Raw genomic sequence first — 24,126 nt, 5'->3', positions numbered from 1 at the left:
CTTCAAAATATTTCCAGCAGCTGCTCACTGCTCAATTCCAAAGCCACTTCTACATTTTTAGATATTTGTTATCTAATAAGCAGCACTCCACTTCCGGGTACCAAAATCTCTATTAGTTTTCTTTTCTCATTTTTCTAGCTTTGAGATATAACTGACATATAACATTATGTAAATTTAAGGTACACAACATACTAACTTGATACACTTCTATATTGCAACACTCTACTGGTTTTCTATTGCTGCTGTAACAAATTACCACAAACTTAAAGGCTTAAGACATTCATTTCTTTATCTTTCAGCTCTGTAAGTCAGAAGTCCAAAATAGGTCACACTGGGCTAAAATCAAGGAGTCAGCAGGGCTGCATTCCTCTCTGGAGGCTGTGGGGGTGAGTCCATTCCTTACCTTTTCCATCCGAAACAAACGTCCTTGGCTCACGGCCCCCTTCCTCCATCTCCAAATCCAGCAAGATTGCATCTCTCTGGCCTGGCTTCCGACAACACATCTCCCTATGACCCTTCCTCCTGCCTCCCTCTTCCCTTTTTAAGGACCCTTAGCCTTATATTGGGCCCATCTGGATAATCCAGGATACTCTCCCTACCTGCTGATCAGCAACTTTCACTCCCTTCTGCCACGTGATGTAACACAGTCACAGGTTTTGGGAATCAGGATGGGGCCATCTTTGAGTGGGGGAGGGGCATTATTATTCTACCTACCACATTTACTAATCACTTAAAATGAACAAAAAACCATAATTTAAGGCAGCCTAATAAGATTCAGAGGGAATATTAGCAATTAAACAAACAAAAAACTCTCAATCAATAGTTGACTAATCTATTTTCAATTTTTCCAATATTTAGTGAAGCTAGCTGATCTAGTGAAGATTTTCTATGTCTTTCTTGTGGCAGACACTGTTCATTGGCTAATCCGATACCTATTTCCAAACCCTTCTTCCTTGCCTGCCCCTAATACTTGGGCTATAAAAACTAAATACTCACTTTCCTGAACGCCTAAGGATGGTCATATAATACAGCTGTGCCAAATGAAATCTAAAAATTGCCTTGGGAAAAGCTATTGCATAAAACTGATAAAAGAGGCAGCCAGATGGTGCTGCCCTCCCTGGCCCCCTTCCCAGTACCCCACCCACCTTGCATGGTGCGCTTCCAGTAATTCAGGTATCTATTTTGCAATAATGTGAGAATATCCATGAGAATTCAAGAGACACCAGCCCTGCCACTGTCGAACTACCGAACCAACACCAGCTACTCTAGCCTATTCTGTATCAGTGACTATTTACATTGCCTTTCAGCTTCCAGCTGAAAGCTCTGGAAATTGAAACTACATTCAACACAACTGCTGGTTAAACATAAGCACCCTCCTCCAAAATTTATTTTGTTTTACCAAAGCCATATTCACTTAAGTGAGTTATAATTAAGAAGGCAATTATTTTTTAAATAGCATCTGTTACATATTTTAGAACTCTAAATTATACATACTCATTCTAGGACATTTGGAAATGATCAAAAGTTTAAAGAAAATAAATAGCCACAACCCCAAATATCCAGAAATAACCTCCTGATAATAATATATCAGTGTATTTCCATCCACATGTTTTATGTACATATATAAAATATTGTTTTTAAGTGAGACTATATGGAATACACAGACTTGAATCTAACTCTCATCCAGCCCTTTACTGAGGACTTTTCCACATCACTAAAGATACTGCAGCCCAGCTGGCGTGGCTCAGTGGTTGAGCATCAACCAATGGACCAGGAGGCCATGGTTCAATTCCCGGTAAGGGCACATGCCTGAGTTGTGGGCTCGATGCTCAGTGTGGGGCGTGCAGGAGGAGGCCAATCTACGATTCTTTCTCATCATTGATGTTTCAATCTATCTCTCCCTCTCCCTTCCTCTCTGAAATAAAAAAAAAAAAAGGATGTTTCAAAAATATTTTCAAAAAATTAAAAATCAGATTATGAAATATGATTAAGTAAATATTAACAATGGTAGGCATTTAAGTTGTTTTATCCTTTTTGCCAATGTAAACAGTGTTGCAGTGAACATCACTGTATACATGTCTTTCGGTGCTCTCTCTGATTATTTTCTGAACATTGTTGCATAGATGTGGCATTACTGGGTCAAAGGGATAAACCCTTTCAAGCATTCAACAAAAGTTGCCAAACTGCTTTTTAGAGAAACTGAATCAATTTATTTTTCTACCTTCTTTCTATATACAAAATAGTCTCCCTTACAAGTAATGATTGTCTTTTTTCTTTTGCCAATTTGAGGAGTAAAAATATCATAACTCATTCTCGAGTTAATTTACATTTTCTGGTTACATTTTCTGAAAACGACTAAAGATATTTTGAACCTTTATATTGGTTATTTTATGAATTATCACTTGGAATTTTTTCAAGTAGAGGAGTTCTTTCTATTGTAAATATTCTGATGTAAATGTTTTATTTCAGTGTAACACAACTCCTTAGTTTTGTTTACATATATTTTAAAACATTTAAAATTTAATCATATCTATCATGTTATCAGATAGGGATGGTTTTTACATGACAACACATTTCAGAAAAGAATGCTTTGAGATATTCTTTTAAATTCCTATTGACTTTCTTACAGTCAAACAAGTAAAATTAATATCAAGAGAACAACAAGCATTCCCACTAAATAAATAAGTATTCCACCCTAGGTTTTGACCATTCACTTACCTGCTTGTGACAATGATGACATCCTCAGAGATGTTAGCCATTTCTTTGATGGTAAGGTAGCACATTCTTCTCAATATTTGCTGAAATTATTTATAAAAGGCAACAGGTTATTCCTAAGAAAATAGCTTTCTAAAATGTTTGAAATGAGAACACCAAGTAGATATATTTAGAAAGTTTTTCTTAAAAAGATTCTCATTCACCCAAAAAAGTCCTTTCAAAAGTATCTGGATAAGAAAATACTCAGAATACAACTATATCCTAAACACCAGTAGTTGCTGCACTGACACTGGAAAACACCTAGATGAAAACTCAAAATTTCAGTTAATTATCTGGATTTTTATGTAAAGAGACCCAAAGTTGGACTTGGGCAGTGTGAGTCCAAGGACTTCAGATTTTCTTTTTATCGTTGACTCTATTGCATGTGTCCCCATCCTCCCTCCCTTTGCCTTCCTTCGTCCTTCCCCCGCCCCCCTGGGTCTTCACCACACTATTGTCTGTGTCCATGGGTTATACATATACACAGATATATTCTTTGGTTGATCAATTCCCGTCCTCCTCATCCTCTTCCCCTCTGAGATCTGTCAGTCTGTTCCACGTATCCATGCCTCTGGTCCTATTTTGTTCATCAGTTCATTCTGTTCTTTAGATTCCTCATATAAGTGAGATTATGTGGTACTTGTCTTTCTCTGAGTGGCTTATTTCACCTATTAAAGACTTGTCCCGGAAAGTGTACTTTTTAAATTCTTTAAAAATAAAAATATAAAGGGATGGGCGGACTCTGCATTTTCCTTAGTTCATCATATTCAGATGTTTTCCTTAAAGTATCTGTGGTTGTATAACTAACTCTCATTTTCAACTATTAACATTTCTAGATACCTGGATCTAAAATACATGTTAAGCTAACAATAATAAAGTTTTGTCTACCTTTCTCCTCACCTGGATCTCTGATTTATCCATACACTATGAGCATTGGTTCCTCTGGCCTATCTAGCCTCATTCTCTACCAAGTAACTTCAAATGTCTATAAGTAGTGAAACTCAAATACATCAGACCCAGACTCAGAGTTTAAGCTATAGAAAGAATCTAGTGGAGACTACTGAGCCCAAAAAGAAAAAGGAACAAGAGTGTGAGGGTTCTCACGGTGATTAAACACACACACACACACAAAAACCTCCTAAAAAGAGAAAGCCAGTACAAGGCAGATATCCCATGTGAAACTACTAGGAGAAGAAAACAGAAAATAAGAATAAAAACTTCAGAGCTGAATATAAAAATAAAAATCTACCATGAAGGAGAATAAAACTGAAGATACAAAAAAATTAAAACCATATTTCAAATACCCAACAAAATGACTAAAATTTTTTAAGTGACAATACAAAGTATTGACAAAGTTGGGCTCATACCTACTAAAACATATTGCCTAAACAAATATACAGAGATGCTAAATAAAATAGGAACAAAAATTTTAAATATGTAGCCAAGGACAAAATAAAAGGCAATTCATAGGTGCCACAAATGGAAAAACAAACAACTCCTAGCTACAGAAATACAAGGCCAGGATCCTACTAGCATAAAATAAAGTCTAAGAAGGTATATTCTTCAGGCACAGGGAAAATTATTCTAGACAATAATTCAGAAATATAGCAAGAAATGAAGAGTAGAAAGAAAAAAGTGGTAAGTAGTAACAAGACAGTGTGGTATTGGCAAAAGAATAGACAAATTGATCAATGGAATATAATAGACCACCCAGAGATACACCCACATAAATACAGTCAACAGATCTTTGGCTTAAGAGAAAAGGCCATACATTGGCACAAAGACAAACTCTTCAACAAATGGTACTGAAATAACTGGACAGCCACATGCAAAAAATTAAATCTAGACTAACCTTACACCATTCACAAAAATTAACTTCAAATGGATCACAGACCTAAATATAAAATGCAAAACTGTAAAACTTAGAAGAAAACCTAGATAACTCTGGGTGTGGAGATGACTTTTTAAATACCAGTATAATACTCAAGGAATGATCATAATAGAATTAATTGATAAGCTGGCCTTTATTAAAATTAAAAACTTTTGTGCAAAAGACAGTATTCAAGAGTACGAACAAGCCACAGACGGGAAGAAAATACTTCCAGAACACATATCAGAGAAGGGACTGTTATCCAAAAGATATTTAAAAAAAATCTTTGCCTGCCCCAGCATAGCTCAGTGCTTGAGCACTGACCTATGAACCAGAAGTCATGACGGTTCAATTCCCAGTCAGGGCACATGCCCTGCGTGCGGGCTTGATCCCCAGTGGGGGATGTGCAAGAGGCAGCCAATCAATTATTCTCTCTCATCATTGATGTTTCTCTCTCTCTCTCTCTCTCTCTTCTTTCCTCTCTGAAATCAATAAAAATATATGTTTTAAAAAATCTTACAAGTCAAAAATAAGAAAACGACCTGATTTAAAAATGGACCAAAGATCTTAACAGACACCTCACTTAGGAAGATATATGGGTGGTAAGTATATAAAAAGATGCTCCACATATGTCATCAGGGAAAGGCAAATTAAAATGAGATACCAATAATATTCCTAATAGAATGGCCAGAATCTGAGCACTGACAACAGCAAATGACAAGAACTCTCATTCACTGAGGGTGGACACAAAACTAGTAGTCACTTTAGAAGATGTTTTGATGGTTTCTTACAAACTAAGTATACTATTACCATATGATCCAGCAATAGTGCCTCTTGATATTTACCCAAAAGAGTTGAAAACTTATGTCCACGTAAAAATCTGCACAAGGATGTTTACAGCGGCTTTACATTCATACCTGCCAGAAGTTGAAAGGAACCAATGTCCTTTAGTAGATGAATGGATAAACTGTGCTACATCCAGACAATAGAATATGATTCAGCATTAAAAATAAATGAGCTATCAAGCCATGAAAAGATATGGACGAAACTTAAATGCATATTAATTAACAAGTGAAAGAAGCCAATCTGAAAAGGCTATACTGTATGTTGTATAAATCCAACTATATGGTATTCTAAAAAAGGCAAACTTATGGAGACAGTAAAAAGATCCATAATTGCTGGGTATTAGTGGGGAGGGAATGGAGTTAGGGGGGAGTTAAGAGGAGTACAAAGGATTTTTAGGGTAGTGAAAATACTGTGTGATATTTTCATAATAAATGGATATCATTATACATTCTATGGATGTCAAAACCTATAGAATATACATACACCAAGACTGAACACCAACATAAACTATGGACTCTGGGTCACTATGAGGTACAGAAAACCCTTAATTTTGCAGACCTCAATTTAATGGACTTCGGATTTAATGGATAAAATTTCTAGTCTGTATGTCCTATGTGAAAATGAACACCCTGTCAATTTTTAAATGCTTTTAACCGAGATTTTGCTTATAACTAAATTAACAGGTTATTTTTTGTTATTAATTCACTGTTACTTTTAACAAATTTTAGTGAATAGGCCATATGTGGGAAAAACACTGCAGTAATTTCACCAACATAAATAAGTATTGACAACTCTAGTCTACATATTTAAATCCAAGTGTCATCACTCGTAAAGAATGTTCAGGTGAGTGATAAGCATGTGATCACACCGCACTGCACTCAGTGACTGGTCCTGTTGTTCCCTGGCGGGACTTTCTGCAGCAGTTTTTTTAACACGTGTGGGCTGATGTTCCCACATGCGCTAAGCCATGCCCAGGCGTGTGCACTTGTTTACTCTCGGTGACTGGTGAATGCATTCATTTGCTAGACCTATTCAGTATAAAGTTAAACAGTAATACATATAGAAAACTCCTATATGTATTACAGTAATACATACAGAAAACTTCTGTGAAATTAAACTTTTCATTCATAATTTTAACTACACGAACATATCTACATAAGTAAAAAACAGGTAAACTAATTTGTTAATTTTTTAATATATGCATTCAGAAAACCTACTTTATTATATATCAGACTTTCAGCTTTAGTGGACACCCCCCTCTCTCGAATTAGTCTGTTATACAGAGGTATTACTGTATCAATATAGGTTAGTCAATTGTAACAAATGTACCACTTTGGGGAATATTGATAATGGGGAGGCTGTGCATGTGAGGGGACAGGGAGTATATGGAAAATCTCTGTACCTTCCTCTTAATTTTGCTGTGAACCTATAACTGCTAAAAAATAAAATAAAATCCTTTATTGAAAAGTGGTAAAGGCATGAGTAAATGTGCAGGAACAGAAACCGAGGTTATGACATACACTGTTTATATACTCACAAATATATTAAGTACGAAGCATTCTAAGGTTCTCAAATGTCCACGAACAGGTAAAAGGTAAAGATGAATATTAGACTTTTAATAAGTCAAAAGTCCATGTTGCAATTTCTAGGCTAAACGCTAAATAGAACTTCGAAACTATTATTCCACATGTTGTTGCTGCTGTTCTGTTTATTTTTATTCAGTCTCTTTTCTGTTTCATTTTGGACAGTTTCTATCTTCAAACTCACTGATTTTTCCTCCTGTAGTCTTTATGCTATTAACCCAATGCAGTGTATTTAACCCAATGATAAATATATAGATAGCTTTTTAAAAATTTCTGAGTGTCTCTAGATGTCTTATTTTGCTTCTCATTCTTGTTATGTCTTTCTAAACATTCTTAAGCATCTAGACCAGCAGTCACTAACCGGTGGTCCGTGAGGTCCGAAAGGTTGGCAACCGCTGATCTAGACCATATCTAGAATAGCTATTTTAACGTCATTACCTGAACATCCATCGTCTTTATTATTTCGGGGTTCGTGTGTGTTGATGCATCTTTCTCCAGATTATGAATAATTTTTTATTGCATGCTATACATTGTGAAGTTTATGTTGTTAGGCGCTGAATTTTGCTGTATATTTTACATAATATTGTATATATTGTTTACTTATTATGAAGTTGTTACCTGGGATCAGTTTTTCACATTTCAGGCTTGCAAGAAGTTTAACACATTGTATGCGGGAAACGTATTTATACGTTTTACGTTGACTGGTAGTAGAGCGCAGGACACGTATTAATACGTTTTTTATAGACTAGCGGTAGAATGCGGGTAACGTATAAATACGTTTATTTTTATACTGTTTTATTGCTCTAAAGGGATGCTAACATGCAGATATACGAATTCCAAAGGACAAAACTTGGGTCTCTAACACATACAATGGTGAATTATGTATGTACTTCCAGGTATAACGGTAATCTATTCAACTGCGTAGAGTCATCCCTTCACACAATTCTCTGCCTCGCCACGCATTCAGTGTGATTCTAAGAAAAATAATTCAGTATACATTTTATAGTAAATCACAAAAAGTTTCATTGAAAAAAATAAGTAAACTAAAGTTATCGTAATTTTACTGAACGTTGCCATTTGCGCAAAAAATTAGCAAAAATGGCCCGCGTCACCTGTTAGCGCACGATAAAAACTACCCGCAAACAATGTGTTAAAGCTTTAGTCTAAGGCTAATATATTCCCACTAGAGGCCTGGTGCATGAAATTCATGCACTAGTAGGGTCCCTAGGCCTAAGAGGTGATCAGGACTGATCAGGGCCTTCCAGCTGCCAGCCAGGGCATTCCTTCCCCAGCTGCCGGCCGGCGCCTCCCTTCCCTGGTTGCCAGCTGCCGGCCGGGGACTTCCTTCATTCCATGCTGCCCCCTGGTCATCAGTGCACGTCATAGCGAGCAGTTGAACTCCCGTAGGAACACTTTGCATATTAGCCTTTTATATATATAGATAGATTACTGAGGTGATATCTTCCTGAGAACTATACCAGATGACAAGGTCTTTCCACTCTCACTCGGGGGGAATATGAACTATTCTTAGCCTGGTATTCTGGTGATTCTTCCTTTGGCCTTGATTAGTTTCCTTTTACATATGCACAGATCAGTTCTTATCCAAAAAATAAAGGGGGGCCCTCAGTAAATTATTGAAACTATCTCCTGCCTTTCTTTCTTCCCTCCCTCCCTCTCCTCTCTTACTCTGCCCTTCAAATTTGAGCTTTATTAGCCTCTCCAACTCCACGTCTTCTCAACTCGGTATGCTCTTCCTGACTTGAGGCCTGTAATCTGCCTCTGGGCAGTGAGCTACTGTACGCCAAGGGCTCACCTTATTTTCTTTTTTCTTCAGATTGCAGTCCTGGGATACCTATTAATTCAATGCCTGAAAACTACCGGTTAATATATTTTGTTTGATTTTCTAGGTATTAATGGTAGCAGGGTAAATCTAGACCCTCTACTTCATCATGGCTGGGAGCAGAACAGAAATGTGTTCCTAATATCAAAACGTCTGGTAAAAAACAACCAAACAAAAAAAAACCATACCAAATATGGTGAATTACCTTGTTACTCCTTTATCATGTCCAACACTAATCCACTGTAATTATAGAACACAGTCTATATAATTTCATTCCTTTGAAATGTGTTGTCTTGCTTTATGACTCAATATAGATTTTTAAAAATAATTTTGTGTTCTTCACTTACATTTAATGTAGATAATGATGATCTATTTACCATCTATTACATGATTTGTACTTTTCTTTTTTTTCCCCTTCCTCTGGTTTGATTTTTTAGCATTATAGTTTTTTGCACACTTAGTTTGGAAGAGAAAAACAACAGAGACAAATCAATGAAACAAAAGCTGGTTCTGTTAAGAATCCAGTAAGTTTATAAACCTATAGACAAATTTTCCAAAAATAAAAGAGAGTAGATACAATTTACCAATATCAGAATAAAAGAAGAGATATCACTATAAATCGTACAAACATCAAAAGAGTACGAGAATACATATTTTGAACAATTTTATGCCAACAAAGTTCAGCAATTTAGATGAAATGAAAAAATTCCAAGATACAAACTAGCAGAGCCTAAGGATGGTACTCGTGCACAAATTTCATGCACTGGGCCTCAAGTTTTATTCATAACCTAGTAACAAAAACTGGTAACAAACCAAAAATCCTTCAACTGATAAACAGATAAACTTAGGTACATCCATACAATGAAATCTGACCTCTCAAAATTCAACAATAAGAAAATATACAACCAAATTATTAAAAATGGGCAAAAGATATGCACAGATCCTTCACGATGGAATATATATGAAGACAAATAAAGCACATGAAAATATGCTTGAGCGTCATTAGGAAAATTCAAAATAAAACTACAATGAGGTACCACTACACAACTCTCAGAATGGCTGAGATTAAAAACAAAACAAAAAAAGATAATACCAAGTGCTGGCCAGAATGCAGAGCAACTAGAACTTACTATACAGTCATGGTGGGAATGGCAATCACTTTGGAAAATGGGTTAGTACTTTCTTACAAAGTTAAGTATACTTATACCTATTATCTGACCCAGCAATGCTACTCCTATGTATTACCCAAGAGAAATAAAAACTTATGTTCAAAAACTTGTATATGAATGTTTATAGCAACTTTATTCATAACCTGGTAACAAAAACTGGTAACAAACCAAAGATCCTTCAATTGGTAAACAGATAAACTTAGGTACAAAATACTACAATGAAATAGAAAGGAGTAAACTACTGATACAAATAAGAACATGGATCAATCTCAAATTCATTAATGCTAAGTGACTGAAAAGAAGACTCAAAAAGCATCACACAGTATGACATCATTCCCATGACTTCCCAGAAAGGGAAAAAAACTTTAAGTAAAAAGAGATATTACTGGTTGCCCAGGGCTGAGGATAAGAGGAATAACAGATAAGAGGCAGGAGGGAACTTGTTAGAGTGATGAAAATGTTCTAAATCTTGATTGTGGTGGTGGAAATGCTATTATATGCATTTGTAAAAACTCATAAAACTTCATCCTAAAAAGGGTGACTTTTACTATATATAAATTATACTTTAAAAAAAATAAAACTACAATGATAAATGAGTCAAAAGGCAAGCCACACACAGGAAGGAAATACTTACAAAACACCTGATAAAGGTCTTTTATCCAGAGAATATAAAGAACTGTACAACCCAATAAGAAAACAAACAACCTGATTAAAAGATTTGAACAGACACTTCACCCAAGAAGATATAAAGGTGGCAAAAAACATGTATTTGCTTAATACATGCTTAATAAATTTTAAACTTACAAATCAATAGGAGGAATATAAATAAGCAAAGAATATGAACACAATTCACAGAGAAGGAGAGTAAAATGGCCACTAAACATATATATGCTTACTACTTTCATAATTAATGCCAATCCAAAAATGCCACTTCTAGATATTAACCAAACAAAACAAAAGCACAGGCCCATCCACACAAAGACTTGTACTTGAATGTTTTAGCAGCTTTGTTTGTAATATCCATAAACTGAAACAACCCATTAACTTGTGAATGGATAAATTAGAGTACCTCCCTACAATGGAATACTACTCAGCAATAAAAATGAACAAACTACTGAAACACACAAAAACTTGAATTAATCTCAAAATTCATAAGCTAAGCAAAAACAACAACCAAGACATAAAAGACTATATACTATATGATTAAATTTAAACAAAAGTCTAGAAAATGCAAAACTATGTTGTCAGAAAGTCATTCAGTGATTGCCAGGTGCTAGGGGTTGAGTGAGGGAGAAGAGAGACAACTAAGGGATATGGGGCCACACTCTGGGGCGATGAAACATTTCTGTATCATAACAGTGGTGATGGTTCCATGACTCTATACATTGGTCCAAACTCAATGAATTGTATACTTAAAATTATATACAAGTTATACTCAATAAACTGATTTTTTAATATAAAAATAAATTTTAAACTTACAAAACCACAGAAGGATTATAAATAAGCAAAGAATATGAACAGATAATTCACAGAGAAGGAAAATAAAATAGTCACTAAACATATGAAAAGAGTTTCAAATTTAATAGTCATCATGAAAATGTAAATTAAAACCACAAAGAGATGCCATTTCGCATTCTTCTATTTTTCTTCTTTTTTTGTTGTTGTTGTTTGTTTGTTTTTTGTTAACTCTCACCCGAGAACTTTTTCCCCATTGATTTTTAGAGAGATTGAGAGAGAGAAACATCAGTGTGTCTCGACTGCTTCCTCCCTCAAGCGGGGCTGGAGCCTACAACCGAGGTATGTGACCTTGAATGGACTGGAAACAGTGACCCTTCAGTCCATGGGCCGATGCTCTAACCACTTAGCCAAACTGGCTAGGGCAGTGGTCGGCAAACTCATCAGTCAACAGAGCCAAATATCAACAGTACAATTGAAATTTCTTTTGAGAGCCAAATTTTTTAAACTTAAACTATATAGGTAGGTACATTGTTATATTAACTTAATTAGGGTACTCCTAAGGCTTAGGAAGAGCTACACGCAAGGGGCAAAGAGCCGCATGTGGCTCGCGAGCCAGTGTGCCGACCACGGGGTTAGGGCTCACATTCTTCTAAATCAATGATTTTCAATTAGTGTGCCACAAGAATTTTTAAAACAGGCAATACCTGCCATGGCCAGGTGCTCAGGTGGTTGGAGCATCGGCCGGTACACCAAAACGGTAGCAGGTTCAATTCCCTGCTGGGGCTCCTACAGGAAGCAACTGATCGATGTTTCTGTTTCTTTTTTCCCCTCCCTCCCTCCCTCCCTTCCTCTCTAAAATCAGTAACCATATCCTGGGATGGGGATTAAAAACCAACATGCAATACTTGACTCTTTAGTCAGGGGCACCGATCTCTTTTTCCTTAGATTGTCCAATAAAAAAAGGACAACAGCCAACACAATGATAGCCGTCTGGTGTGAATGAATCAAAATTATACCTATTTTTTTGTCAGATCGGCAAAAAATATATTTCTTGGTGTCCTGCAGAATTTTAGTAATGAGTTTATGTGTGCCAGAAGATGAAAAGGGTTGAAAAATCACTCTTTTAAATGACAAATACTTTAGGTCTTACAGTAAAAAACTATTATCGGGAGGAGGTGGGGATTTGGAGCAGTCTGTGTACATTAGTATAACCCTTTAAAGATCAATTTGACACAATCAAATAGCTAACACTGTCTAGAAATTCTACTTGTAGACTATCTCCCCCAGAAAAAATTCTCACGGTGTACACAAGAAGACATGTTCATAAACAGTATGTGTAACATCATTTGTAATAGCAAAAAATGGAAACAACTCAAATATCTATGGGAGATGGATAAATAAATAGGAATAGTGTACATTCACACACTGGGATTCCATTCCTTTGTTCAGTGTCACTGAACAAAGCAGAAGTACATGTAGCAAGGGGGTAGATCCTAAAAACATAGTAATGTTTTAAATTGCAAAATATTATGAAGATGATACTATTTATATATCATTTTCGAAAACACAAAAAAATATTGTTTAGATTATGGATTCACCCAGATGTAATCCATTTATATACACATGGACAGGAGGATACCACGCTCAAGATAGTAATTAGCCTCTGGGAAAGGAAGGCGCCCCACGTGCTCCTGGGAAAATCCTCAACTCTCCTTCCCCCCAATAAGTCATGCTCTCAATTCCATATTCTGCCTAAGGGACCATCTGAATGAACTGCATTGTGCTATTCATGATTATTTACCTCAGTCATTACCCAAAAAAACCCCTAACATATCCTGGTCATTACTCACCACCATGCATTTGGGTACAGCACCTGATCTGAGTCCAGCTTCTACTCTTCCACAAATCCCAAACTCCTCCACCATGTTCTCCAGCAAAATTCCTTCGATCCTAACTCTTCTCTGAAGCATCCCATCTTTTCTCTAAAACCTGGCTCTCCCCTGAGATTCCCCTGCAGCCCTCTTAAATGGTAGTTTTCTCTCCTATAACCCTCATCCACCACACCTAGGGGTGGGGAAGCTGTCCAAGTCGATCCTCACTGCCTTTTCAAAATTACTGTATTGCTTTCTTTCACTGTAAATCCTTCCCTTAAAAAGCTCTGGCTTCAAAGCTTATGCCATTGGACTTTATCACCTCCCACCATTCCTGGTTGCATATATAGATGCTGGTTACTTCCCTTACATTTAAAAAATATTATTGCCTTGTTCACTATCACTATCTCCAATATTACCCCACTAATAATTATTGGTGAATTTAATGCCAAAACAGACAATTTTAAAACTCTGCTCACTCTGCGGAATTGACCGCTTCTTCTCCAATAATCCTGTCCTTCTTCCTATTGCCATCACCCACTTTATCAATAAGGGTATCCCTTTCATAATTTCATTTCCAAGCATTTCACTCTCCAACCACCACTCCTGACTCCAACCACTCTTTTCATTCCATCAGGACCTATACCCTGATCCTATCAATGTTTTACTTTTTCAATCAGTCCCTGTTCTTCTTACTTGCCTCCTAACCAAACACAGATTTGATAGTCAATACAATTTTTCAACTTTTTTGCACCTCTCTCTGTTTACTAACTTGGCAAAATCCCAACCCTAACCATTCCATGCCTTAACCTGAAGCCTGTAACTGGAGACAAAATTCACCATGCTACCTGGTAATACTTTAAACTCATGACCACTAACTTCAAGGGCCATCTGTCCTGTCAAACAATCCTACATTTCCGCAATTCATTTCCTAGAACACTCTGTCATGCCTTCTTTTTTAATACAACCTCTGTGCTAGAGGCTTCAAGTTTGTCCTCACTCTGTTTCTTCCCTGCTCTGCAACCTCTTCCCTGCTCCATATCCAGCTCCTCCTTCCAACTGCCCATCTTCTGAGCCACAGCAACCACAGACCCACCACCAGATACTTGCCCCACATATTCACAGCCACAAAGAAGCAACGGCCCTCCATACCTTTTGGGGGGTTATTTATAATTGTTTATTTTATTTTATTTTTTTCGCCACCTTTTATCCCCTCTATGCCCTCTTCCACCTCCACTCCCTCCACCCCCATTCACTACACTTGTAGTCCATGTCCATGAGTTCTCTCTTTTTCTTTTTTGTTCACTCCCTCCACCTCCCCGCCTTACCCGCCCCCCCCCCCCCCACACACACACACCTTCTCACACACCAGAGCTGTCTGCCTGCTCTCTATCTGTGAGTTTGTCTCTATTTTGCTTGGAAGTCCAGTTTGTTCATTAGATTCCACATATGAGTGAATCATACTGTGCTTGTCTTTCTCTGACTGCCTTATTTCACTTAACATAAAGTTGTCCAGCTCCATTCATGCTGTGACAAAGATTTAAATTTTCTTCCTTTTTACAGCAGAGTAGTATTCCATTGTGTAAATGTACCACAGCTTTTTTTTTTTTTTTTTTTTTTTAAGATAATGGTTTCCTGTCCTGTTTCCTTATTTAAACTCTGTCTGGTTGGATAAATCTCAACTTTTCTACCTAGTGATCTTGTGTTCTCAAGCTTATGTCTTTCATATGTGAACACTGGCTCCACTTCCCACTTCTTGGTTTCTTCATTAATCTCTTGGGTTCACAATCTTGTAAACATCTTTGATTCCTGTCTCTTCTTTATTCCTCATCATCATTCTGTCATTTTCTGAAGTGTCTCTCACATTTATCTCTTTTTCTCTTTAATTCAGACCATTATCCCTAATACTCAGATCTCTTCACAATTGTCTCCTCTGTGGGTCTTGCTACCTCCAGTCTCCTCTTTCTCTGAAGCATTTGGTGCTCTGTTTCCTGATTAGTCTTCCATAAACTCAACTTTTATTATCTCACTCTTCCGATCAAAAGTGGAGTCAGGGATTACACATGTCCCTTCTCCTCAAGTAAAAACATATTTGGTCATTTTAAAAAATCTTGCTACTTTTACATAACCTGTTAAGCTACTGTGCAGCTTAGAACAATCTTTTCACTGGTTTGTAGGTGTTCTCACTCACCCACTCACTCACTCATTCAATCACTCACCAACCCACAACGCCCCCCTCTCCCTCAGAATAACAGCCCACAAAAGTGTCTACATCTACTGTTCAAACCTGTGGATATATATGGTCAATGGCAAGAGGGAGTTAAGGTTGCAGATGGAACTAAGGTTGCTAATCAGCTGACTTTGAGATGGGGAGAATATCCTTGATTATCCAGGCAGGCCTAACAAAATGATATCAGAGTCCTTAAAAGTGGGAGAGGAAGGCTTAAAAGAGAGAAAGAGAAGACAAAAGTAGGGTCTGAGTGATTCAATGTGAGAGCTACCACAGCTTTTTTATCCACTCATCTACTCAAGGTCACTTGGGCTGCTTCCAAATCTTGGCTATTGTAAATAATGCTGCAATGAACATAGGAGTGCATATATTTTTTCTGATTGGTGTTTCAGGATTCTTAGGATATATTCCCAGCAGTGGGATCACTGAGTCAAAAGGCAGTTCCATTTTTAATTTTTTAAGAAAACTCATACTGTTCACAGCACCAGTTTGCATTCCCACTAACAGTGCACAAGGGTTCCCTTTTCTCCACATTCAAACATCCTGGTCAACATTTGTTGTTCGTTGATTTATTAATGATAGCCATTCTAACAGGTGTGAGGTGATATCTCATTGTAGTTTTAATTTGCATCTCTCTGATGATTAGTGATGTTGAACATCTTTTCATATGCCTATTGGCCATCTGTATGTCCTCATTGGAGAAGTGTCTATTCGCGTCTTTTGCCAATTTTTAAATTGGATTGTTTGGGTTTTTTGGTGTTGAGCTTTATAAGTTCTTTATAAATTTTGGATATTTACCCCTTATCAGAGGTATCAATGGCAAATATGTTCATCCTTTCAGTGGGTTCTTTTTCCGTAACTTTTATAATAGTCCTTCTCCTTGGTTCTACTCCAATAGCTTGAAATGCCTAGCATTCTAATTCCTCTAATAACAATCTATACTAAAAAAAGGGTAATATGCTGATTAGACCGGGAGAGCTTCCAGGAGACCTTCCGGATGTCCTTCCAGACAAAGCCATGGTGGCGGGGCCTAGGCAGAGGCGGTTAGGAGCAATCAGGCCAGGAGGGGAGGGCAGTTGGGGGTGAGCAGGCCAGCAGGGGGGGCAGTTGGGGGCAAGCAGGCGGGCGGGGGGGGGGGGGCAATTGGGGACAAGTAGGCTGGTGGGAGGGGCATTTGGGGGCTAGCAGGCTGGTGGAGGGGGCAGTTGAGGGTAAGTAGGCTGGCAGGGGGACAGCTGGGGGCGATCAGGCCGGGGTGGGGGGCAGTTGGAGGCGAGCAGGCTGGTGGGGGGGCAGTGGGGGCAAGCAGGCCAGCAAGGGGGGCAGTTGGGGGCAATCAGTCTGGCAGGGGGAGGGCAGTTGGGGGTGAGCAGACTGGTGGCGGGGGGCAGTTGGGGGCAAGCAGGCCAGCAGGCAGGTGAGCGGTTAGGAGCCAGTGGTCCTGGATTGCGAGAGGGATGTCCTAAACCGGCAGTCGGACATCTCCCGAGGGTCCCAGATTGCAGAGGGTACAGGCCAGGCTGAGGGACACCTCTCCCCCCCCCCACCGCCCTGTGCACCAGGCCACTAGTTCTATAATAGTCATGGTAGTTCTGCTTTCCTGATTAAACACTGAATTTTTGGTACAGGGAGTGGTTAAAGGGAAATAGGACCTTAAGGATATGAACCTTAAATTGCTTCTCTGAGTTGATAAAAGCCATTAATGATCCTGTTTCCAGTGGTAAAGGGGACACTAGCAGTCTATGGCATGCAGTGGCAAAATACTTAAATTACCACCCAGACAAGCATAACAAAGAACCTATAAAAGACAAGGCTTTGACCCAGTAGTTGTTGCCATAGAACATTTTTGTAAAAATGAGTTGTATAATGGGTTAGTTGCTTCTAGGTACACTGAAGAACTTGGTAAAAGAAAATGAGCTCACAGTTTTAAATTCACAGCTCAAGGTCTGGGTAAGTGACTAGAAATGTTCTATGTTGCTTTAATAAGAAACCTATGTCATATGGACACAGGGCAGAGATTGCTGAAAGGCATACTCTGCAGGCCAAATTACAATGCAAATTCAATTCACACCCTTGTAGGGCATCTTATGTTAATGTTAGGACCTTGAGCCAAACCGGTTTGGCTCAGTGAGTAGAGCGTCGGCCTGTGGACTGAAAGGTCCCAGGTTCGATTCCAGTCAAGGGCATGTACCTTGGTTGCGGGCACATCCCCAGTAGGGAGGTGTGCAGGAGGCGGCTGGCCGATGTTTCTCTCTCATCGATGTTTCTAACTCTCTATCCCTCTCCCTTCCTCTCTATGAAAAATCAATAAAATATATTAAAAAAAAAAAAAAGTTAGGACCTTGACTGGGAAGGAGTTGGGGCCCTAAAAATTGGAATGGAGACATATGGGCAGACTCTGATGCAGTTGAGTACCTTGAACCCTTAAATTCCACCAAGCCTCCTTTGCAAGTGCAAGTAGTTCTCCATCCTCTGTCTGAGGAAAATCATCTCCCTTTGCCTGAAGAATGCGTAATGGCCTCCCCTGAGATAGTTGCCTTAAAAGGGACTGCGGGTGTTCCTGAGGACCCACCCCAAAACTTCTCATCATCTAGACATACAACCAGCCTCAAATCCCAGAAGGTCCTGGGGGGTCAGACAAAAAACGTGGCCAGTGATGATATGCAATACCTCCCAAATGGACTGCCAAGATTTGGACAACTTATGTCACCAGAAAGGTGGAAAGTACATATTCCAGAATCCCCTTCCCTGTATGGTTCTGCGCTAGAGCTGGGCAAAGAGAAATACGTGCCACAGAAGACAGGAGGAGAGCAGCATCCACTGTGCTCTGAAAGTCGGGTGGTCTAAGGTAATGAGAGACAGAGGAGGAGGCTCTGGCAGCCCTCGTTTGTCCTCACTCTTCTTCCCGCCCACTCCATATCCTCTTTCCCACTCTGCACCCAGCTCTTCTCAACTGCCAGCCTTGCTAACCAACGGCAACCCCAGGCCCACCAGAAACTTGACTGAGAACGCAGAGCTGTGGAAGCTCTGTCTCTGACTCCCATGCCAGTCAGTTCACTTCGGCAGTGTCATGCCAGAAGCTGGGTAGTGACAGCCTCTATGACTGCATGGTAGACGCGTGGGTGAGCAGCTTTATACTATAGACTTCATTCTTTCATTTTCATAGGTCCTTTCATGAACATTTTAGGAAAATAAACAATTTTAAAGTAATTTTAAACATTTCAAGCAACCTTCCCTAATTTGGAGCACTCTGAGTTCCCCAAGGAAAACAAATAAAAGCAGCTTTTTCAGCCTAAAGGGATAAAAATAAAAGGACTTACATCATTAGACTGAAACAATCGAGTCATGGCAAAGAAGGCTTCTGTGGCTTCTATAGTTCCAAAGTGTTCCCCCTAAGTAAAATTGAAAACAATAATTAAGGATTTTTCTCTTTATTTTTGCAAAATTCTTTTAGAATGCAGGAAAAAAAATCTGTTTGTAAACAGTGGCCTTTTTGCTTTTTCTGACATAGCCATTTATCTGCTCCTTACTTAAAATAATTCAGTATCACACAGCGTGCTATAAAAGTTCTAGAATAGTGGTCTCTAACTTTACAGCAGGAACTGTTTTAATATCCCTGAAGAACTGTGATTTACAAGGAGGTAGAGATGATGGCAAGTTGAGTCCCTAATCAGATTGCAATGTTATTATTACACTTCCTATAAGCAGAGATCATACCCAATACCTTTCTATAATCCAATGCCCATCACAAAGCCTGTCATTCTCATTGGAACATAATAAATATTGAACTGTGAAAAACTATTAGGGCCCTAGCTAGTTTGGCTCAGTGGATAGAGCATCGGCCTGTGGACTGAAGGGTCCTGGGTTCGATTCTGCTCAAGGGCATATGCCCAGGTTGCGGGCTCAATCCCCAGTGGGGGGGCGTGCGGGAGGCAGCCAATCAATGGTTCTCTCTCATCATTGATGTTTCTATCTCTCTCTCTCCCTCTCTGAAATCAACAAAAACATATTTAAAAAAATAAAAGAGAACCACATTTTTTGTGTGTAACAAGGTATTAAATAACCTATTTCACTTATAGTCAAAACACTGCAGATCACAGGCTACCTGAAACATTACCATTTCAATGTAATATCTTCATTAAAGCCATCCGATAAAATGTCAGGCCCAATCACTTTCAGAACTTTGAATTTTACACAGAATATAAGTAATCTTCACTCTATTTGTCATGAGTCTAAGAATAAGCCAATTTTGATGAAACACTTTGAAAGCTTCGGATGAAAGACGAAGTATAATAGTTTACAATCGCTTTAATCAGAATATCCAACTTGCTCATCAGCAAGGGATTTTCCCTCTTCCTTTCATAACTGCTTCCTGAATACCTAGAAGGCCAGGCACTTTTCAGTCATATTGGTAAAACTTGAGTGCCTACTTGACTTGAAACTCAGAAAACATATAAATATGTTAACTCTGGTAGAAATTCAAAAGTTTTTTTCCACCAAGCTCCCCCAAGATCTAGGCAAAAGAAACAACTAAGATTCCCAAACCTGTTTATGTATCAGCCTGTGCTTGGTAAGTTCCTTATCAAGATAATTAAATGTTTCAACATGAGTTGCCCATCAAAGAGCTATTGGCCAATACAAAGGTATATGCTACTCTGAACCAACAACAACTACTCAAAGCTCTGCTTATATAATGGGTTCAGGTAACTTGGACACAACGTGTGTTATGAAAAGTTAAATCAAACTAACTGTGCCTTAAATGTTTCCAATATGATACCACAGAGGGATATGGCTTTGTGAACTTTAAAGTATCTACTTGGCCCTGGCTGGTTTGACTCAGTGGTTAGAGGTTCAGCACGCATACCAAGGGGTCCTGGGTTTGATTCTCAGTCAAGAGCAGGTATCTGAGTTGCGGGTTTCATCCCCGGCCCCAGCCGGGGCGTGTGCAGGGGGCAACCAATCAATGTCTCTCTCACATCAATGTCTCTCTCTCTCTCTCTCTCTCTCTCTCTCCCCCTACCCCCTTTCTTTCCCTTCCCTTCCACTCTCTCTAAAAAAAAAATCAATGGAAAATAATATCTTCACTTCCACTCTCTCTACAATAAATGGAAAAAATATCTTCAGGTGAGGATTAACAACAACAAAAGTATGTACTCATTGCTCAATCTCCATGTGCATACAAAACTTTATTATGTCTCTAGGTGAAGTTGTCAGTCATGAAGCATAGTAAAGATAAAATATTCTCATGGAATTAAAATTGGAAACCACAGTCTTCTTAGCACCATATATAAACCATCTGAGAGTGTGAGAGTGTGTGTGTGTGTGTGTGTGTGTGTCTGTGTGTAAGAAACAAAATCACATTTTCTAAGGCCCTAGAAATTTTATGAAATGTTCTGTCAACAAGAACAAAAAAAAAAAATACATTTAAAAATTTAAATTAGTAATAATAATGGCAAATAGAAGCTATTTCATTTAGGGCAAATATTTTTGTTGGTTTTGTCGGTTATATCCCAGTGTCTAAAACAGTGCCTAGGACAGCAGATTAGTAATAAACATTTGCTGAATGACTGAATGAAAACTATTCCTGAATGCTTACTATGTATCCAGGACTATTCTCAATGCTTTATATTTATTATCTCAGTTAATCACTACCACTTCATAAAACAGATATTATTGCAATCCCCATTTATAGAAACGGACATTAAGGACGAATCATATTATTGTAATGGTGGAGTAGGGATAATAAATATAAAATCTGAATATTAAACGTAAAGCTTTAAAACATCAATATATACCCACCCAGACCCCAAAATGGGTACACTATCTCTTTAGAATATGGCTAAGGTTCTGCACTATATTTTTGAGGAGCATAAAGACCTCTGAACCATTCTAAACAACATGTTTTAACATTAACTAACACTTGTTACATTCAAATCCATGTTGAGAATCTACTATGTGCTTTGCTGATTTAGTACTTCATGCATAAAAGTATGTCACACACCTTGTCCTCAAGAAGTTTTACATATTATTCTATTAATCAAACATTGTTCATTTTTTTAAATAAGTGAGTTTTTAAAAAATAATTATACTTACCAGAAAGTACTTTACTACATGTTATGTATTTCTATTCCAGGCCACGACTCTGAAAAAAATTAAAATAATTTACCTGGTTCAGTAAGTAGATAATCTTTGTAAGAATATGCAAACATCTTCTTGGATTGATGGGTGTTTCATTGAATAGACGAGCCTGGAAACAAAAAAAAAAATCACTGTTATATATATCTTTTACTTTTTCTATCTCAGATTACAGAAAATCAACCTTAATAAAATAAAGACTATTATGTATATTAATAACAATATACAAGTAATGTTAACTAACTATAGTTTTCCATTTATAATGATATATGATAACTTATTAAATGTGACCTTGATTTCCCATTTTATACTGTCTTTCCCTTAGATATTCTGCTTCAACTTTGTAATCTCTGTTAAGAATCACAATATTTATTGACATCACCTGAATATAATGAGTTTAATATCTATAACTTCCTTCAATAACCTTTCACTACGCACCTCTTCTGGCATTTTATTTAAAATTCTCAACATGTGGCCCAGGCCAGGTGGCTAAGTTGGTTGGCGTGTCATCCTGTACACCAAAATGCTGTGGTTTCCGATTCCCAGTGGGGCCTGTACAGGAGGCAACCGATCGATGTTTCTCACATCAATGTTTCTCTCTTTCTTTCTCTAAAAATCAATGAACACATCCTCCATGAGGATTAAATACATAATTCTCAACATGTAGCAGTCTGATTGTTTTTCGCATTTCTCTCTCCTCTGACAAGCAAACCCTTTTCCCTCAAGTCGATATTCTCTGAACTCAGTTATATTCCTTAATTCTTATTTTGGATCTCAGCATTCCAGGGGCTCTCTGCCCACCATTCTAAAATGGAATGGAAAAGAAGAAACACCATATATTTCCAAGCCATACCTCCTGTAAGACAGTACTCTTCTCCAGATGCCGAAAAGGGTTGGAGCCACTACCTACAGCATAAAACAAAACATATCTTTAATAGCTGCCCTGCACAAACTTACTTTCTACTGGATACTGAATGTTTGGTAGCGACCACTTGGCTATATCACAGTGATCATCATCACTACTATGCATATAAACTAAATGTAATCATTTTTATTCGGAAACGCCGCCTGTCATTGCTTTCTTGTAAGATCTTGTACTTCTGCAGGAACCCTGCCCAAAATGAGTGTCTTCTTTGCCCTGCCCTCTTCTTATATGAATATTATACAAGTATCTGTCATGTCCACACGACCAAGATGAATGAGATCATGGTTGGGCCCTTTGGCGTGCCCTAAAGGCGAGCACTACTTCGTGTGTTTCTAACATTCACTGTGAGGCAGAAAAGAAGAGTCTAGCAGATCATCATATACACTGAAAGGTGGAAGGGGCCGTGGAGGTTTCACTAACCCAACCCTCTATGAGAGCAGCTATCAAACACCGAGTTTTGTTTTGTTTGTTTGTAAGGTGGCTTAGTTATCTTCCTCTTCTGCTCGGGGCCAAGCTATCAGCGCCAACTCACTTTGGGACGCATGAAAAGGTCCATGTACCATGTGCCAGGTAGGACCTCTGGGAAGCAGACCGTGTAAAGACCCCCGGGAAGAATGTGAGGCTCAAGGCACCTCCAAGTTCACATACACACACACACACACACACACACACACACGCTCCGGGGGACCCAAGACTCGCTCTGGGCCTCGCACGCCCAGCACCCCTCGCCTCTTACTCTTGCACACACATCCCCTCCCTCCACCACCTCCCCGGCTCCCGCCGCCGCAGCGAGCAGCCCACCCTAGGCGGGCGGGGCGGAGCCGGCTGCGAGGAGCGGCGCCCGGAGGAGGGGAGGGGGCGGGGGCGGGGCGGAGGGGAGGGGGCGTGGGCGGGGCCGCCGAGCGGGCTGGTGCGGCGCGGGGGCGCCTGCGCGGCCGGGCTGGGGGAGGGTCCGGCGCCGGGGGAGGGGCTAGGGGCCGGCCCCGCTGGAACGGCCCCCGGCACACCGGCGCCCACGCCCCCGGTCTGCAGTCCCCCGAGCAGGTGCGGCGGGCGGGGGAAGGGACCCCCCGCGGCGGGGGGTGGGCGTCAGAAGCCCAGCGCGTACCAGACTCCTCGTCCTTCTTGTCGAATTTTTTAAGCATCTTGGACGACTTCCCAGCGCCCAGACCCACCGCAACCTTCCCAGGCGCCGCAGCCGAGCGGAAGAGGCTGCAGGAAGGCGGGCCCCGCGCTCTGGCGCGGGTTGGGCCGCCGACGCGTCACTCGGGGAGAAGGCCCGCCCTCCCCGGCTGTCGCGACCGCTCGGGTCCCCTGGGGCCGTGGCCACGCCCTCTCGTCTTCCCCCAGCCGGCGGGGGCGGGGCCAGGCGCCGGGTCCCGGCCGCGTGGTGGTCGCTGCTGCAGCGACGGGTCGGAACCCCCGGCCCACCTTTCAGCGACCAG

The 24,126-nt window shown here is 39.5% G+C and overlaps 1 protein-coding gene across 3 annotated transcripts in view; it reads right to left on the bottom strand.

Annotated features, from left to right (window-relative positions):
• COPG2 (COPI coat complex subunit gamma 2) overlaps positions 1-23,915 on the bottom strand; it is a 150,433-nt gene extending 126,518 nt beyond the window's left edge. Inside the window, exons 1-5 of one of the 3 annotated variants that reach the window (XM_036328673.1) lie at positions 23,790-23,915; positions 22,610-22,662; positions 21,788-21,868; positions 18,942-19,013; positions 2,719-2,798 (exon numbers count right to left, since the gene is read on the bottom strand). In XM_036328673.1, the coding sequence (XP_036184566.1) occupies positions 2,719-2,798; positions 18,942-19,013; positions 21,788-21,868; positions 22,610-22,662; positions 23,790-23,826 (323 nt within the window). In that variant the 5' untranslated portion in view covers positions 23,827-23,915. Of the gene's footprint in view, positions 1-403; positions 639-2,718; positions 2,799-18,941; positions 19,014-21,787; positions 21,869-22,609; positions 22,663-23,213; positions 23,414-23,789 lie in introns of those variants that run through there. The other 2 variants (XM_036328674.1, XM_036328675.1) reach the window with 2 other exon arrangements.
• Between the last annotated feature and the right edge of the window lie 211 nt (positions 23,916-24,126).

Source organism: Myotis myotis, unplaced genomic scaffold, assembly GCF_014108235.1.
Source record: "Myotis myotis isolate mMyoMyo1 unplaced genomic scaffold, mMyoMyo1.p scaffold_m19_p_11, whole genome shotgun sequence".
NCBI classification, from domain to species: domain Eukaryota; kingdom Metazoa; phylum Chordata; class Mammalia; order Chiroptera; family Vespertilionidae; genus Myotis; species Myotis myotis.
This window is presented reverse-complemented; position numbering and strand designations above follow the sequence as displayed.